The sequence below is a fragment of the Brassica napus genome, chromosome A10 (assembly GCF_020379485.1).
Source record: "Brassica napus cultivar Da-Ae chromosome A10, Da-Ae, whole genome shotgun sequence".
Taxonomy (NCBI): Eukaryota; Viridiplantae; Streptophyta; class Magnoliopsida; order Brassicales; family Brassicaceae; genus Brassica; species Brassica napus.
The window spans coordinates 13,632,526-13,650,769 of NC_063443.1; the positions used below are offsets into that span (position 1 = coordinate 13,632,526).

General features: G+C 37.3%; 3 protein-coding genes across 4 annotated transcripts; 2 read left to right on the forward strand and 1 right to left on the reverse strand.

Moving 5' to 3' along the window:
• Nucleotides 1-2,446: 2,446 nt before the first annotated feature.
• On the reverse strand, nucleotides 2,447-3,224 carry LOC106429523 (villin-4-like). Its single transcript, XM_048743096.1, has 2 exons — nucleotides 2,946-3,224; nucleotides 2,447-2,862 (listed from the first exon to the last, which is right to left on the reverse strand). Exons 1-2 carry the CDS (start codon nucleotides 3,090-3,092, stop codon nucleotides 2,749-2,751), a joined length of 261 nt encoding a protein of 86 aa, XP_048599053.1. The 5' UTR covers nucleotides 3,093-3,224; the 3' UTR covers nucleotides 2,447-2,748.
• Nucleotides 3,225-5,988: 2,764 nt separating this feature from the next.
• Nucleotides 5,989-9,079, forward strand: LOC106370440 (guanine nucleotide-binding protein subunit gamma 3-like). Of its 2 annotated transcripts, none has more exons than XM_013810448.3 (5): nucleotides 5,989-6,394; nucleotides 7,868-7,920; nucleotides 8,016-8,060; nucleotides 8,163-8,207; nucleotides 8,602-9,079. In XM_013810448.3, the coding sequence occupies exons 1-5, from the start codon at nucleotides 6,221-6,223 to the stop codon at nucleotides 9,011-9,013; spliced, it is 729 nt and encodes a 242-aa protein (XP_013665902.1). In that variant the 5' UTR covers nucleotides 5,989-6,220; the 3' UTR covers nucleotides 9,014-9,079. The 2 variants fall into 2 exon arrangements, with proteins under 2 accessions (XP_013665902.1, XP_013665901.1); XM_013810447.3 differs by having other exon boundaries at nucleotides 5,994-6,394; nucleotides 8,599-9,079.
• Nucleotides 9,080-16,881: 7,802 nt separating this feature from the next.
• LOC106371719 (germin-like protein 1) lies at nucleotides 16,882-17,748 on the forward strand. Its single transcript, XM_013811817.3, has one exon. It carries the CDS (start codon nucleotides 16,937-16,939, stop codon nucleotides 17,570-17,572), a length of 636 nt encoding a protein of 211 aa, XP_013667271.1. The 5' UTR covers nucleotides 16,882-16,936; the 3' UTR covers nucleotides 17,573-17,748.
• Nucleotides 17,749-18,244: the final 496 nt, after the last annotated feature.

The window sequence follows — 18,244 nt, forward strand, 5'->3', positions numbered from 1 at the left end:
ATTATAATGTTTTTAAAAAATTCAACATATATATGTATATATATATTCATATTTCGTATTATGTACATATATATAATGGTCTTTCAATGTTGTTTTTATCTTGGAGTAGGAACATGTACTTAAACATTCATTATTGCTTTAAAATTTTAAATTAGTATAGACAAACAATTTAAATTAGTGAGGAAAAGTTAAACTAAATTTAAATGTACTTTGACATAAAATTTGTAATATTTACCTGAATGCATGTGTTAGAAAATTTAAATTTAAATTTAAATTCATGTGGATTATATCCTAAAGTTGATCTTTACATGAACGCATGTGTTAGAAAAAATTTCAGTGCTTCTATTAGACACTGGCCTTACTATTCAAAAATATGATTTCTATTAGACAGTGGCCTTACTATTCAAAATTTGATTGTTACCTGGTAGGTAATCCTTTAACATGTTTTCGTAGAAGCAGTCAAATGAAGTTGTACTAAAGAAACATAGACGCCCTCTTATATATTGGGATCAGTGGCTTGCTTTTCTTTCTAACCTCTGAACCACAAACTCTGACTAAGTATCAACAGTAACTGTTGCTTCATCCCTAAACCACACGCACTATTGGCTCTTTAAAAATTGCTATGGCTACCACTATACTATTTGCTGCTTGATAACTGAAGTCCTTTTTCACCCACCATTGTATCATAGGCCTGCAACAGGTAATACATCTTTCAATTTAGATTAAATCCGGAAATTATGGCTGCATATTTGATCAAGTGTCGTTAAAGATACCTGTTGTAGTCCACTAATGAAGCCATGAGCGTTAATAGCTCAGCTACATAGACGATACTGGTTTCAGTCAGTGCCGGCTTTGTGGGTGTGCCCTTGGTACAAATGCACAGGGTCCTCAATATTTTATTACAATTTCTGTTTAGTTTTAGGGTCCTAAACTCTAAAATTATATAAAGGTCTAATTTTTTATAATCATATACTATGTCACGAACATAGCAAAATAATATTAGATGGTACAGGGCACACCCATTTCTTGAGCCGGGCCTGGTTTCAGTAGCCTCTCCTACTTTTTCGTAAGCAATGCTTGCGCTGATTATTTACTTACACTGAACAAAACCGATTTTTGCCTCACCAGCCTGGTTTCCTGCCTTTGCCATTTCAACTGATGGCCTTAATATCAACTTCGTGAAGAGTGATCTGTCCTGATTAGGATCGTTAAACCTCTGCCACAGTTACTGAAGATTTACAGCTTCCGCTCTCTCAAAACAGAGCTATTATTTGAAACATAGAGAATAATTCAAGACATTATCTGATGCAATATCATACAAACTGGCGACATAAGAAGCGAAGAGGACGATCCAGAATTTTTGAAACTCATACCAGTAACTATACCATGTCATGTTCATGTTTTCGTAGGACTTTCAGCTTTCTTCTTATAAACATTTGCTGCATACAATTTATTTTTATATTTTCATCAAACAAAGAAAACAGAGAGAACTTTGTAATGAAACTATATCTAAAAGTGGAGATAAAGCAGGTATTTTATTTTGTAACCTTTGCATTTGCACTGAAGCCGCCCATGAATTTCATGTAAATAACATCACCATCACTATTAAGGGTCTGACTGGTTCAAACGCAGCGGTTGCGGTTGCGGGAGTTTGTGGATGCGGGCGGTTGCGGTTTCTAGCGGTTTTAAGAGATTTGTACGACTGGTACTTCGGTTAAAAATTGGTGCGTTTGCGGGTGACTTATTACTGGTTAACTACCAAATGCGGTAACTGTCAAATAATAAATTAACAATATTTACATTTAATATACTTATAAAAATATCAAAAATCATAAAATTATAATAAATATAAAATTTATATTTAGAAAGTTATAATTTTAATTTTTTTTAAATTTATTGAAAATTTTTTTATTATAAAATTTTATAATATTAATTAAAATATAATAGATATATTTTAATATTTTCATAATTTAAATTTTAAATTTTTTATTAAATATTTTTACTTTTGTATATATATTGTTTTAAAAAACGAAAAAAAATTTACCCTTCCGCAACCGCCCGCAGCCGCAAACGCTAGCTGGAGCCAGTTTTTGTATTTATGAGATTCGGAGCGGTTTGAAACGGTTTAGAGCGATTTGAGTGATTGTTGCAAACCGCCGACAACCGCTACCAACCGCAAAAGCTGCGTTTGCAGGTGGTAGCGGGAAAACCAATCACCCCCTTAAACCCATTACACATAAACACAATATGAAATTAATACTTAGAAACTTCCGATAATGTTAAAACTTCAACGAAACAGTAACACGTTAGGATAAAAATCAATTCAACAGAAACAAATAACTCAAAAAAATTAACATCCATGATAATAGATACGTATCTATAATAACCTTTTAGCAAAAAAAAGGGGTTAATATTTAAAAACCAAATTAAAAAAAAAAAAAGAAAATCATGATAATAGATACGTGTATGATTGATTAGTTCCATACAACCAATAATCCAAAACAAAGAGAGCCGTAAGTGGATTCATTGGTCACCACAGTAGTTGTAATTAGCAAGAAAGAGAACTTGAGTTTCCTATCTCAAGATATGTAATCACAATCTTGAATTGAAAATTTCATAACAAAAACCGATTATAGTTGCGTTTCCCCCAAACGCAAGCCATGAAAAAAATGTTATTTAAGCTTCTCAGGAACAGAAGCAGCAGCTTAAAATGCACTGACACTGTCTCATGGAGAAGGATGATCATTCTCAGAAGAGTTGAACAGCCATCTTGAATTTGTTTTGTTTCCATTTAGGCAGCTTGTAGAAAGCTTCTTTCGTCATACCAAACTTCTCTTTGAACTCCTCTGATGAAAGGTAAGCCTATATATAACAGAGACCAACAACTGTAAACATCCTCTTTCCATTTACAAAATGAAAAAAATTGATTGTTGGTTTGAACTTACCTCTCTCCTTGTTACATCAATGTCTGTCACAGGATCAGGTGAAGTTGTCTTGAGACGTTCGTATGGGTAAGCTGGCAAATCTTCTTCGTCTTCCACACCTTCTTTAGCATCTTCTTGAATCGTCAGAGATACTATCTTGCTGCTCATCGATTTCTCCCCCTCCTTGTCATTTTCCTTTTTCTCTTCCTTTCCTTTTGAGCTGGATTCTGGCGCTGGAGACTCAGGTGTCTTAGGGCTCGCTTCATGTCCAACAAAGCTCAAAAGGTCAACACTCAAAAGTGAAAAAAATGAGAACAAAGATGTCTTAGATTGACTGAGGAGGTGTTTTAAATTGTTCGAAAAGGGCACTATGAGAAGCAATGGCTGAAGACTTGGGAGCAAGCCTTGCGGAATCAGGAGTAACAGATCTCGGGTAGAGTTTTCTAACTACTGGGGGAGGAGTTGAGAGGTTTTTTGCGTTCTGGTTCTCAAATGTTGCTGCGAGTGCATTGAACGCTGGAGATCTTCCCCTCACGTGAACCCTGTCTGGACTTAAAGACATGGTTCTTGACCGCTGCTGTGAGTTTTCAGGAACACTGGCACGACCACCATATGAGGCTGGAGTTCTTCGTTTTGGTTTCTACTCATCAAAGCAACAACAAAAGAGATAAACAAACAAACAAAGATCATCTATTAAAAGGAAAAGCATGAAGAGTCTTTACATCTGCAACTGGAGTCCACCATTTTTGACAATTTTGAGTTTTCTTTGGAATGAGTTTCCATGCATCTGTAAGCAAAGTGAGCCAAGTGTTCAATCCTTTGTCAAGGTCTCCTTCTATGTATTAATTGAAGGTGTTTGGTACTTACAGAAGATTTTGAGGAATCCCAAGAAGTGAAAAACCGGGTGAAGAAACTTGGCTCACCACCTTCCATGATCACATATATAGGGGCTTCAGGGGATAACTTTTCCAGGAGATAATCTTTCTCGATGAATTTCTAAGGAAACAAAGTATAGATAGATGAGTAACTTTTGCCTAAGGTTTCAAGATCTTTTGAGACTAATTCTCTCAAGAGTTCTGTTTGGAATGTGTCTAATAAATCTAACCTCTCCAATAGTTAAAGCTAGCAACTTGTTCTTGGGGACTACTTCTTGGCCAACCCATACAAAGATCTCTGAGTGACAGTCTACTATAAATATATCTTCGGTCATCAAGTCATCCTGTGTGAAGTTATATATCTCTGTCACCTGCCAAAACATAACAAATACTTGTGGTTGAGCCACATGCCAAAGCATGTTGCATTCCTAAGTAATATTCTCACATGTATTCACATTATTACTTAGTATACGGTTTCAACTTGCTTTTATTCTAGTCTCTTTCCCTTTAGAATTTGTGTCGCAGCCACGGGTCGCGCGTCAATGAAAAGAACATGTATCATATATAAACACAGCCACGATGAATTTATGTGTTTTGAGTATTGTAATGAGAAACCTTGTATGAGATGATCAAAGATGATTGCGAGAATGAGAGCCAAGATCCCTGAACCAACGATCCATTTGTTCCTTGTCATTCTTCTTGACATAGTGGTCAACACTTTCTTACTCTTGTCAATGGCATCATCCACAGCTGAAGCTGTTACACAAATCACAAAGAGTTAGTTTTTTTCTTAATTATCTGATAGATACTGAAACCAAACCCGGCTTCGGCTGATACCTCTTAGAAATTGATTAACCGAAAACTGAGTCCAGATTCGGCGGTCCCGGTGGCGACTGAAGACATTCTGGTGGTGAGGGAGATTTACCGGTGGATTTCATGGCAGTTGCTGTAGCTTCTTCAGTATAGATTTTTCAATTAGGGTTGATTGAAGATCAGACAGAACACTTTATATAGAAAGAGATATAAGGGGAGCTGGAACAACCCCATTTAAGCTACTTTCAAGAGGATAATAGATTGATGATGCTTAGGTTACTGTAACGGATGAGTGTAGAATTTGATCGGTGACGATGATGTGAGATAATCTGAGAAGAACAAAAAAAATTACGGTTCAGACTCTTGAGATATTTTGGATTTAATGGGCCGTTTAAATTGTTAAAAAAAAACCCAGAATGAAACCAATTTCGACGATGACGTGTAAAATGAAGCTTTCTAATTGGATGATTTTTTAAGAGGACGTGGACAGCTTAGAATTTGAGAGTATTCCCCTTTTAATATTGTATTGATTACCTGTTTTCATTTATTGTTAATTTACTATTCTCTCTTTCAATTAATTTCTACGACTTTTGGAAACAAGTCTTGCTGATGTAAGTAAGTTGGAGCTCAACTAATCCCATGGGTGGATGGGATAGATCACTGGAGGAAGACAGAAAGTCATCTTCAACTGGGCCAACCCCCAACTCCAGCTGGCCCAACAATAACACATAAAGAACCATCTTACATGGGTTCGAAGTGAGGCTCCACTCATTGACTCTTAAACCTTTCCTTTTTTTTTTTTTTGAGTTAGTGTGGGATCTTCAACTTTAGTTCTGTTTTTAGTTGCTCTTGTTTCAGTTGATGTTTTCATCTTAGACAATATTTCTATTGAATTCAGACGTTAAAAAAAGCAGGAAATCTGGTATTATTCCTATATTTACAAAGTCATTTTTCTTCTTTATATTCAGGGTGAGATCATTTCCATGTTTAGACCATTGATTTAGTCGCTTTTTGAACTGAAAATGTGAACATTATCTAAAATATTAACTCAAAAGAGAGTTGATATTCTTTTAATAAGATTACCAGGAGTCTTTTGTACAAACAATATACATTTGTTATATAATAGTATATGGGCTTATTTGCTGAATAGTCAAAAAAAAAATGAAATTAGATTTTTAGAGAGAGAGTAGAGAGAGATAGGAAGAGAAAGTAGGAGAGAGGGGGTGTTTTTAGTTAGTGAATTTTGTTTTTTTTTAATGTATACTGGGTGCAATTTCCCTAGTATATAGTACCCCACCGAATTAATGGTTTTAAAATAAATAAAATTCAAATATGAAAGAGAAATGGAGCCTTAAAAAGGCCAGAGGAAGGTAAGTAATTATCCTTTGTCAGCTACCATAATTACTGCCTCTGCCACCTCCCCTTCCTCCTCTTTCTTCTTACTCTCTATAGGGAGTCTCTCTCACTAATCTCTTTCTTACTTTGCATTGTTTTTATCACTCGCTGCTTCTTCATCTTCCTCTTTCTCTCTTCACTGCATGTTTGTCTCTTGACTAAAACCATTCTCTCTGGTCTTTATACTACCAGAGAGGATCATCTCTAGCGACAATGGCTTCTACTTCAGGCAGTGTCGGGGGAGAAGTAACTGGTGTACCGCCGCTTGCTAAGTCAGCTCTACCGCCGCCTCGTCCGAAGTCTCCGCCGGAGTATCCAGATTTGTACGGGAAACGCAGAGAGGCGGCCAGAGTTCAGATGCTAGAGAGAGAGATTGGTTATCTCGAGGCAAGTTCATTAATACTATTTTTTTTTAAGTTACTAGTAGTATTCCTTCTTTTTTTAAGTACTACTATCTCTCTGTCTTTTTTTAATCTGCCACATTTTGATTACTCTGAGGAAGTGTCCGAATATTTTGAATTTCATGATACATTTGTTTTTATTAGTCCTAACTAAACAAGTGGCATGTAGTACTGTACAATTACTTTATCATTGGTACTCTTAATTAAGTTTTATTGTGTAAATAACTTTGAAAGGGGTTTTAAACAATTACTAGTCTTTGTTTTGTGTGTGTGTGAAAAAAGAGGTTGTTGATTTGCTAAACCTTGGTTCCTACTATATCCAGGTTGGTTTGGACTCTGGACCGTTGTGTGTATGTTTGACAGCAAGTATAGAAAACAAGACATTTATGTTTATTTACTCTCTTAGATACTATAAAAAAGAGTAATTAATTTATGTCATCAGAGATCAGACACATGTATTTCATAGTATTAATTTCAAACTGGTACTCCTATAGAGGAATTAGTTTATGTCATCAGGCACATTTATATCATATTAATTTCAAACAAGTACTCCTACATATGCAAAGACTTTTCCCATTTTAATTAATTGCATGCTTTGATTAATAATTAATTTGAATCTCTGAACAGATTTTAATTTATATTGATTTTTTTTTGTTAGGTAGAGGGTTCAACGGATCTATTTGAGCATCAATTAAATAGTACTAACCTACTTGCGTTCATATGCTCTTCATTTAACCTTCAGCATAACGTCATTAATTTTCATAATCATAGTTTTTTACTACTTCAAATTTTCATAGTCATAATTACAAAATTAATTAAGTCTCATTCCCTCAAATTTAAAAACTAAGTATTTGCTAGATAAAAACAAAACAGTTTGATCATCTTGTAGATAGTGTGAATTTATTGACGAGACGCCCACTTACTCTGTTGTTAGCATCACTGAGGCGTGTGTGTTCGTTCGTGCATGTGTACTATGAAAGTGAGTGTTTAGTTAAAGCAAGTATGAGAAGTAAAATATAAAGAAAAGAAGAAAATAAAGGTAAAGAAAAAGCTGAATAGATCTTACCCAATAAAAAATTGAATTTGGTTAAGGATCCTTTGCAGTTTTATTTTTTGTTGCTTTTCTATATCAATCAATTTGTGAAAGTCTTTGTCTTTATTGCTATTTGCGTTTGAAAGGACCATATCATTGTTCACCTTTTCTTCATGTTTCTTTCATAGATCTCCCTTATGATTTACTTTCTGTTATGATTTTATAAATATTTGAGAAATGAAATCATTTTTACACTGTATATGTTTGGTTTCTCCTAATATTTTTCGAAATGTGGAATTCTTGTTGTGTTATGTTTTGTCCCATTGTGAACTTAGCTTTTCTCTTATTTTTCCAAGGTAAAATAATACACGTTGATTTAGTTAATCAACTTTATGGAACTGATATTTAGAATGTCATCATTAGCAGGGAGAAATTAAATTCATCGAAGGCGTACAACCAGCTTCTAGATGCTGCAAAGAGTAAGATGATCTCTATGTTCTATAAACATTGCATCAGTTTGTTGTAAAATGTTTATGGAGTCTCATGTTTGTAATATGCTTTTTAACTGTGGCAGGGTCTCTGATTTTGTCGTTGCAAATTCTGATCCATTGATCCCTGCGTAAGAATGTTTCTAGTTAACGTCAATGACTTCACATTTCTCTTACTCTTCCAGCTTTTACAGTTTCGTTTTTTTTTTCTTTTTTTTTCTTCATATGGATAGACAACGAAAGAGTCGAAGACACTGCCGGTTCTGGAAGTGGCTCTGGTAAGAATTTTTACCGCCTGATAATCTTATTTTTCACTGCGATTTGTATTCACTTGAGACCAACGTAGGGTAATTGTCAGGGCCGTCTAAAGGAACAGGCAACTGCTGCATTGTCACATGTTCTTAATTTCGAATATATATTTTTAAAAGAAAATTTTGAATGTAAATATATATATATCGGGATACTGAATATTTCAAAATAGTTTGCTTACAATATCAAATGCATGTTTGATATACAATATCATGACGTCAAATAGTTTGAGACAGTCCCTATAATTATTTTAAGTTTTTTTAGGCAATGCTTTATCTTAGAGTGAACAAAAATAATAAAAATATTTTTTTACTTATATACAAGTTAACAAAGTGATACTAATTAACTAACTCAATGCAGTAGCTGTGTTCCGTGTTTGAGCCTAGCGAGTTTCTGCTGCTGCTGCCAATCCGAATGTTCGTGCCATCTAAGGAAGCCCAAGTGCTGCAACTGCACAAGTTGCAGCTGCATTGGGTCCAAATGCTGTGACGGGTCATGCTGCTCAAATATCTGTTGTTGCCCGAAACCGAGCTGCCCGAGCTGTTCATGCTTCCGAGGTTGCTGTTGTTCTTGTCCGGACTTGTCATGCTGCATACCCACCTGTTTCCGCAGTTGCTCTCGACCGTCGTGTCTCAACAAGAAGAAGAGCTCATGTTGCAGCTGCAACTGCAAGATCAGATGGTCATCTTGTTTTAGATGTCCCAAGGTACGCCTTTGTTGTTGTTTTTGCAATTGTAAAAATCTATGTTCTAATCCTTGTTGTTTAACTTTCTAAACTTTAATTATTATTATTGTTATCATTGCTATAGCTATATTCTCATATAAGTCATATTTTTTTTCATTTTTTCTTTTATCTGTTAAAAGGGAGGAACTCTTTCTTAATTTTCGTAATAAACTTGTGAATATTTGTCTTTTTCTGCAAGTGATGATTTCTAATTTTCTACCAAGCAAACCTCCCATGAGATATGTCAGTATACAAAATCTGTGAATGTCTGACCAGAGAAAAACAAGATATTAAGCAATCATAACTCTCATGGTCTGACCAATAGCTACATAAGGATCGATCTGTCCATTAGCTTTCTACAGTGTATCTGATCTCCCAAACTCAACAGTAATGATGTTCATTACTCTTTCATTTTGGGATCAACAAATAATATTTCTTCTTTAATTCTTGTTACCAGTTATTAAGTTCAAACTAAATTTGCTCAATGGATAATATACACGCACTCGCAGATAAGTTCAACACCACGTTTGCATGGTTGCATCTTCAACTAAATCGGTTAAACAATAATATCATATGTCATCACGGTTTGGTTTAAAACTTTATACCAGTCTGAAATCATCTTATAACAGATGATCCGACATGACATTAATAGCTTTTGGTCCAATGGTTATCCAAAAAGATCTTATTAGAAATAGTCCTATTAATTGCTAAATTATATTCTTTTTTTGATCAAAGTAGTCAGAGAGAATAAATTCAGCAGAGGTAAAAAAGATAGATCTCATGGTGAAAAATATAAGAACTCGAGTAGATTTGCATAATAATTGATCAAGGGTTTCTGGATTTGTACGGTACGGATCCAACTGGTGATCAGAAGTCAGAAGTGAAGGTCTTTTCTACTTTTTTATCCTCTTCTTTTATTGTATTTAGAGGTCCCATTAAAGAAAGACTAAGGTGTTGTCTGTGTCATGTGGAAGAAAAACGGGTCGAAAACGAAAATAGATGAAATTTAGGGTACACAAAAGTGTCAGATAGGAGAGAAAATACAGAGGTGTGGACCTGTCTGCAAAGAAAAAGTGTGCGAGTTATTAAATGCAACTTGTCAAGTTCTCCTTATCACATATGGCTCGATGCATCTTGTGAATTTATACACACTGACACTCTTCGCTTGTTGTCCTCCTGTTTATACCATTCATGTTGTTAGAATTGTTATTTTCAAAGTTTAAAGATCGACATCGTAATAATATGATAGACCCAGACGCTGTTACGTGAGGAAGAAGAATAGAAGAAGAGTGGAGAATATTGAGCAAGAAGAGTTCGATGACGTGGAAGTGGCGGGAAATACAGTTGGAGTTCGTTGAGTTGAATAAGTCAACACTAGTGGACTATAAATAGAAGGAGTAGAAGCTTAAGGTTCTTTATGCAATTTGTGAGATTGTATCTTGTTTTCGAGTAGTGTTGACTACGAGAACTTGGCTCTTTACCGTTTTGGCGGTTAGAGATTGTATTTGACTTGTTGAGAGGAATAAACTATACTTTTGCTCTTAACAATTGGTGCGGTGACGATCGAGCATGTCGACGAGGATGACGGAGGAGGCGGCGATTCAGATCGGCGAGCTCGAATCTTCGGTGTACACCATCAACGATCAGATTCGATACTTATCGGGAGGTTACAAGCTGTTATCAGAGACTTCCGCGGCGGCGGATAAGAAATTGGAGACGGTGGAGACACGTCTGGATTCGATGGAGTCAACGCTTCAATCGATGGTGAAATCGATGGAGAAATTGACCTCGGCGATTCACGGAAAAGCTCCGATGTATCCAGAGCAACCGAGTTCATCGCATAACGTCGATCAGGTATATTCTCAGAATCTGGGAACGAATCCGGAAGATATTCCGCTAGGTTATCGATCTGCGAACTCTGCGTTGAATAATCGCGAAAGGATGTTACGAAAGGTTGAGATGCCTGTTCTTGATGGCTCTCATCCATACTCTTGGATCGCGAGAGCTGAGAGATTCTTCCGTATTGGTCGCTATACGTTAGAAGGGAGAATGGAGATTGTTTCGTTGTGTTTGGAGGCTGATGCTTTGAGCTGGTATAACTATGAAGAGGAGCAGCGTCCCTTTGTGGATTGGGGAGAATTCAAGAAACGGATGTTGGCAAGGTTTGCGGAGTCTTATGATAGTACGCCAGGGAAGAAATTGTTTGGCATCAAACAAACTGGTACCATTGCAGCGTATGTGAGAGAATTTCAGGAGCTAGCAACTCAGGTGAAGGTATCAGAAGAAAATTTGGAGGATATTTTCTTCAATGGGTTGAAGAAAGAGTTCCAAGAGGTGATTAAGATGAAGGAACCAATTGGTTTGCCTAACTTCATTGCTGCGGTTATATCTATGGAAGATAGTGATTTCTGTAAACTCATTGCCGGAAAAACGTCGGAGACTAAAGTAGTGAAGCAAGGTCAAGGAGTTACTTTCAGAAATGCTGCAGTTAATCAAAATTCTTGGAGAGGGAGAGCTCAGAACAACGAGACAGGGCAATTGCCTAATAAAGGTGACAAGCCGGTGTTTCAAAAACAGAACAACACCAACATGATTCCTTACAAGTTATCTGAAGCGGAGTATGCAGCCAAGAAGCGTACTGGTACTTGTTTTACTTGTGATGAGAAATGGTCCAAGACGCATAGCTGCAGAAACAGGGAATTACATGTTATGGTGGTGCTTACTGATCACAGCATGACTCTTGGGGAAGATGAGTTTCATGATTCTTTGGAGGATATTAACGATAAAGTAGCAGAGGTGATGGAGTTATCACTATACTCATTCTTTGGTTGGTCTTCGCCTAAGACAACAAAGATGTGGGGTTACATTGGTAAGACGCGTGTGTTGGTGATGATTGATAGTGGAGCTACACACAATTTCATCTCACCAACCATTGTTTCTGAAGCTCAGCTACTAAAAGAGGAGGATGATAAGATGAAGATTAAGGTGGGGACGGGTATTATTGTCAATGGATCAGGTTTTTGCAGAGAAGTAACTTTGAAGATTCAGTCAGTGGAAGTGACTGATGATTTTATTATCTTGGAACCGGGTGGCGTTGATATAATTCTTGGAGTCCAATGGTTGAGGACGCTAGGGAAGTGTGAAGTTGATTGGGAGAGACAGGAGTTATCATTTTGGGTGGGAGATCAACGTTTTACCTTGAGAGGAGACCCTTCCATACAACTACGAGACAGAACGATGGATGCAGTATCTGTTGTGTTTCATTCACAACAACTGGAAGAATCAAAGGGAGTGTCACAGCAAGTTCCATCTGAATTGAAAAGGGTTCTGGAGCAATTTGCATCTGTATTCAGTGAACCAACTCAGTTGCCTCCCAAGCGTGGGTATGAACATTCTATTCAGTTGCTACCTGGTACTAAACCAGTTTGTATGAGGCCATACCGTTACCCGCATTCTCACATGGAAGCAATGGAGAAGTTAGTGGATCAAATGCTTCAGTCTGGTGTGATTCGCCACAGCAAGAGTCCTTATGCGAGTCCGGTGCTACTTGTGAAGAAGAAAGACAACTCTTGGCGTTTCTGTGTGGATTACAGAGGAGTGAACAAGGCAACTATTCCGGATAAGTTTCCAATTCCGGTTATAGATCAACTTTTGGATGAATTGAATGGGGCTAAGGTGTTTTCAAAACTCGATCTACGATCTGGATATCATCAAATTCGTATGGAGGAGAGTGACATTGCAAAAACGGCGTTTCGTACCCATGCTGGTCACTATGAATTTGTGGTGATGCCCTTCGGGTTGTCGAATGCACCAGCTACGTTCCAAGCCCTTATGAATGAAGTATTTCGACCTCTGTTGCGAAAATTTGTCTTGGTGTTCTTCGATGATATACTCATATATAGTAGAAGCATGAAGGAGCATGTGGAACATCTACGTATTGTGATGGAGTTGTTAGTCAAGCATCAGTTGTTTGCTAATCAAAAGAAATGTTCATTCGGCCAAAGCAGCGTTGAGTACCTTGGACACGTGATTTCTTTTGAGGGAGTAGCTACTGATTCCGCTAAGACGTCAGCTATGTCCTCTTGGCCAGTACCTAAAACAGTGAAGGAGCTGCGCAGTTTCTTGGGTCTCACGGGCTATTACAGAAATTATGTGAAGGGGTATGGAGTTATAGCTCGTCCTTTAACAAACTTACTGAAGAAGGATGGGTTTGACTGGGGAGACAATGAACAAAAGGCGTTTGAGGAATTGAAACAGAGGATGATTAATTCCCCAGTACTAGCCTTACCAAATTTTGAAGAGCCTTTTGTTGTGGAATCTGACGCTTCAGGATATGGGTTGGGGGCCGTCTTGATGCAGAACCAGAGACCTATTGCTTATTTTAGCAAGGGTTTGACTGATAGAGAACAGCTCAAACCGGTTTATGAGAGAGAGTTAATGGCAATTGTAATGGCTGTTCAGAAGTGGAAGCACTATTTGATGGGGAGAAGGTTTACCATTTTTACAGATCAGAAGAGTTTGAAGTTCTTGTTAGATCAAAGAGATGTGTCGATGGATTATCAGAAGTGGCTTACCAAGTTACTTGGCTATGACTTTGAAATCATTTACAAAGTGGGAGTTGATAACAAGGTGGCAGATGGTCTCTCTCGTGTTCATCTAGGTCCTTCGTTCACATGGATGGAACTATTCATGGCACTGACAAAGACTTCTAATCTTGATATTCAAGATGTGCTTGATGAGATTGATCTCGACGAACACATTCAGAAGCTTTTAAAAGAGGTTGTTTTGGAGAAATCTGCGAAACCAGGCTATACTGTGAAGCGGGGTAGATTATTCTACAAAGATCGACTGGTTTTACCAAAGGGATCGAAGTACATTCCAGTGATCTTAGAAGAGTATCACAGTGGCATCTCAGGAGGACATTCGGGAGTTCTTAAGACAGTGAAGCGAGTTCAGCGTCTGTTTCATTGGACGAATTTGAAGCAAGATGTTCAGACGTTTGTTGCTGAATGTCGTGTGTGTCAGACACACAAGACATCAACTTTGACTCCTGCAGGCCTTTTACAACCAATACCTGTTCCAAATCAAATTTGGGAAGAGCTGTCTATGGATTTTATTGGGGGTTTGCCTAAGTCTCAGGGTGTTGATGTGATATGTGTAGTCGTGGATAGATTGAGCAAATATGCACATTTTTTGCCGTTGAAACACCCGTATACAGCTCATTCTGTTGCTGAGATGTTTGTGAAAGAGATAGTTCGCTTACATGGGTTCCCTGTTTCAATCATATCAGACCGTGATCGCGTGTTTCTCAGTAGTTTTTGGAGGGAGTGTTTCAAGTTAGCGGGGACTAAGTTGAAGTTTTCAACGGCTTATCATCCGCAAACAGACGGACAGACTGAAGTGGTTAACCGCTGTTTGGAGTCCTATTTGCGTTGTTTCACTTCATCTCACCCAAAGCAATGGAGCCAATTTCTATCATGGGCTGAGTTCTGGTATAATTCTTCCTTCCATACGTCTCTCAAAGCGACACCTTTTGAGTTGGTTTATGGGAGAAAACCACCGTCGTTGATTCGTTTTGAGGAAGGTTCAACATCAAACTTTGAGCTGGAGTCGATGCTGAAGGAACGAGATGCTATGCTGGAAGATATCAAGATACATCTCAGTCGCGCTCAAGATTTAATGAAGAACAATGCTGATAAGCATCGTCGTGACTTGCAGTTGGAAGTAGGATCTTTGGTATTCTTGAAGTTGAGGCCTTATAGGCAAACGAGCGTATCCAAAAGGTTCTGTCAGAAGTTAGCCGCAAAATTCTTTGGGCCTTTTAAAGTCCTGGAGAGAGTGGGTGCAGTTGCGTACCGTTTGGAGTTGCCGGCGTCATGTAAAATTCATCCGGTCTTTCACATTTCACAACTCAAGCCGGTGTTGGGTAAGGATCATGAAGTCATACCATTGCCTGAGTCGTTAACAGACGCTGAAGAGTTGGTTCTGTTTCCGGAAGAGTTGTTGGATTCTCGTTATGATGCGGAGGGGTTTTTGGAAGTCTTAGTGAGCTGGCGTGGACTTCCTCATTTCGAGAAGACATGGATGAAGTTATCAGAGTTGGAACGGAATTTTCTTACCTTTGAGCTTGAGGGCAAGCTCAATTTCGGGGAGGGGGGTATTGATAGACCCAGACGCTGTTACGTGAGGAAGAAGAATAGAAGAAGAGTGGAGAATATTGAGCAAGAAGAGTTCGATGACGTGGAAGTGGCGGGAAATACAGTTGGAGTTCGTTGAGTTGAATAAGTCAACACTAGTGGACTATAAATAGAAGGAGTAGAAGCTTAAGGTTCTTTATGCAATTTGTGAGATTGTATCTTGTTTTCGAGTAGTGTTGACTACGAGAACTTGGCTCTTTACCGTTTTGGCGGTTAGAGATTGTATTTGACTTGTTGAGAGGAATAAACTATACTTTTGCTCTTAACATAATATTATTTCGAATATTTGACACAGTTACTTACAGGTAGTAAAACTAATGGAAAACCCTCTAGAATTCTTTTTACATTTCTTTTATGTAACTTCCTTGCTGTAAATGTAAGTATTGTTTTGTATTTTTCACTTATTGCTTTTTTTTTTTTTTTTTTTTGAAACACTTTCACTTATTGCTTAGTTTTGCTTTTTTCATATGCATGTATTTTTTGTGGGTTTCTTAGTTTAAACTTATTTAGTCTTATTGGGCTCAAGTCCTACATCAAAGTGAGCTAGGCTCAATATTTTGTCAATAAACCTAGCAGAATCCAACCTATTTGTAGCAGATTCAAGAAGCCTACACATATGAACAAACTTCTTACCGATTGGGTTTTAGTAAAGAATATTTTTTTCTACGTTGATAACTCATCAGCATACATGTTATATTATCAGATTTCATTGTGTGCTATAATCAGCATTTGTAGTGGTATAATCTAGTAGGCTACAGATCTGTGACATTTTTTTTGTATCGTCTTTAACTCCCACACGCATATTACTGAAATACAATTCCAGTTTGGGTTATAACATATGAAGACATCACTAGTACAAACTATTAGACTATACACTGCATAAAATAAGGGTTTAAAATCACAATGTCCCCCTATTCATAAGAGAAGAAGATGGTAAACGCCCTGAGTAAGAGGGAACGTTACAGAGCCACACAAAGTCGAAAGATGATGAGATGAGACTGAGAGGATAAGAATTAAGAAACGGTGCAGAGGAGTCCAAATTAGGAAGGAAGAGACATGTTTGCTCTTTACTCAAAACTGGACCACATCAATCTCAATCTCAAATCTCTTTTCTTCTCCACTCCTTTCAGTTTTTCCAATATCTTCTTTACAAAAATATCTCATAAAAAGTGACTCCTAGATATTTTGATTTCCTGAAAGACCGCTGGGAGGTTCTTAACACGTTGTACATTTTGTCAGAATCGAAACCTTGAGAGTAGTTCAAACTTTAAAACAATCATTTTATTTTTCTTAATGCTAAACTATTTTGTAATGTAGTATCCTATCCAAATTTATTGGATATCCGCAAAATAATACTCATACTGTTAGGCTGTTAGCTTTAATTAATTTAATTCATACTAGGAAGTAGATGTGAACCAAGTGACTGAGTTAAGATGCAATAATCATGTAAATATGATTATTAATACTCTTCTTCCAGTTGAACAAAACTTCTTTAAAAAATCAACTTCATTGAAAACGAACCATTTATCACCATCCTCCAAACTGACAAAAATCTCTCACAGCCATGTGAGCTTTTTCCCCCACGTACGTACACCCAAAGTTCACATGCATGCAATGCTAATAACAACAACAAAAAATATCCCTTATTACGCTCCTTCGAGACCATCCTCACGTTAACCATATCAATATCCTTATAGGGTCTTTATATAAATTAACCCAAAGGCTTCTCTTTCTGCCTCATAACTTCAAGACTCTTGTCTACTTAATCTTATAAAAAATGAAAATGATAATCCATATTTTCTTCATCCTCTCCTTGGTTTCATCCACCTCTTTTGCCTCTGTTCTAGACTTTTGTGTAGCTGATCCAAAGGGTCCTCAAAACCCATCGGGTTACTCTTGCAAGAACCCTGACCAAGTCACCGAGAATGACTTCGCATTCTCTGGTCTCGCCAAAGCAGGAAACACTTCCAACATCATTAAAGCCGCTGTGACTCCGGCCTTTGCACCTGCCTTCGCTGGCCTCAATGGCCTTGACGTCTCATTGGCTCGTCTAGACTTAGCCGGTGGTGGTGTCATCCCTCTTCATACTCATCCTGGTGCGTCTGAGGTTCTTGTCGTCATACAAGGAACCATCAGCGCTGGTTTTATCTCCTCTGCTAACAAGGTTTACTTGAAGACTCTCTCCAGAGGTGATTCTATGGTGTTTCCTCAAGGGCTTCTTCATTTTCAGCTTAATTCTGGGAAAGGTCCTGCTTTGGCTTTTGTTGCCTTTGGAAGCTCCTCTCCAGGGCTTCAGATTCTGCCCTTTGCTTTGTTTGCAAATGATTTGCCTTCAGAACTTGTGGAAGCCACAACGTTCCTTAGCGACGAAGAGGTTAAGAAGCTCAAGGGTGTGCTTGGAGGAACTAATTAAGCTTCTCTTTAGTTTTTTTTTTCTTCTAAGTTTTTGCGTGTGTGTTTATGAGTTCTTTCTTTTATTCAAGTTCTTCTAGCACTCTGATGTTTATTTGAATGGTTGTGTGTTCTTTGTGTTGCTACTTGTCTCCATGGTTTGAATTGTAATAAGTAATAAGCATTACATTGCAGACATTTAAGATGCATCTTATCTTATTCTTTTTTGGAACACAACTTAAAAAGAAATTAACCATTTTTTGATAAACAACATAAAGCATAATAACAAAGGAAATTAATTCAGATAGATGTTCCATATAAAATGACAACGAATTCGAGACAAATCTTGCATGTGTTGAAGAGACCTTCATGACAACAACAACTAAAAGTTAGTCACTGATAAGTATAATGTTGAAATCAAATCCTCACCAACAATGCCTGATGTAAAAGTTTGGGGACCATAAACATTACTTAAAAAATCTTTGTAAATTATTTAATATATATAATTTGGAGATTTAATTAAACCTATATGAAAAATGTCAAAAAAAAAAATTGAGGCTAAAGCATATGTTTTATGAGCTTGTCCCAAATCCGGCCTGTTCACCAACGAAAATAACATAAGTGATATGATAGAACATACTTTCTACATTTCAACTTTTCAAATACACATGAGGTTTACAGCTAACCACAGTGC

Bases quoted from the DNA above. Each gene is read 5' to 3' on its own strand.
- LOC106370440 (XM_013810447.3), top strand. From the start codon at position 6,221: ATGGCTTCTACTTCAGGCAGTGTCGGGGGAGAAGTAACTGGTGTACCG. The intron at 6,395-7,867 runs GCAAGTTCATTA...CATCATTAGCAG, and splicing joins GAGAGATTGGTTATCTCGAG to GGAGAAATTAAATTCATCGA. The intron at 8,061-8,162 runs GTAAGAATGTTT...TCATATGGATAG, and splicing joins TCTGATCCATTGATCCCTGC to ACAACGAAAGAGTCGAAGAC.
- LOC106429523 (XM_048743096.1), bottom strand. From the start codon at position 3,092: ATGAGCAGCAAGATAGTATCTCTGACGATTCAAGAAGATGCTAAAGAA. The intron at 2,863-2,945 runs GTAAGTTCAAAC...TGTTATATATAG, and splicing joins TTGATGTAACAAGGAGAGAG to GCTTACCTTTCATCAGAGGA.
- LOC106371719 (XM_013811817.3), top strand. From the start codon at position 16,937: ATGAAAATGATAATCCATATTTTCTTCATCCTCTCCTTGGTTTCATCC.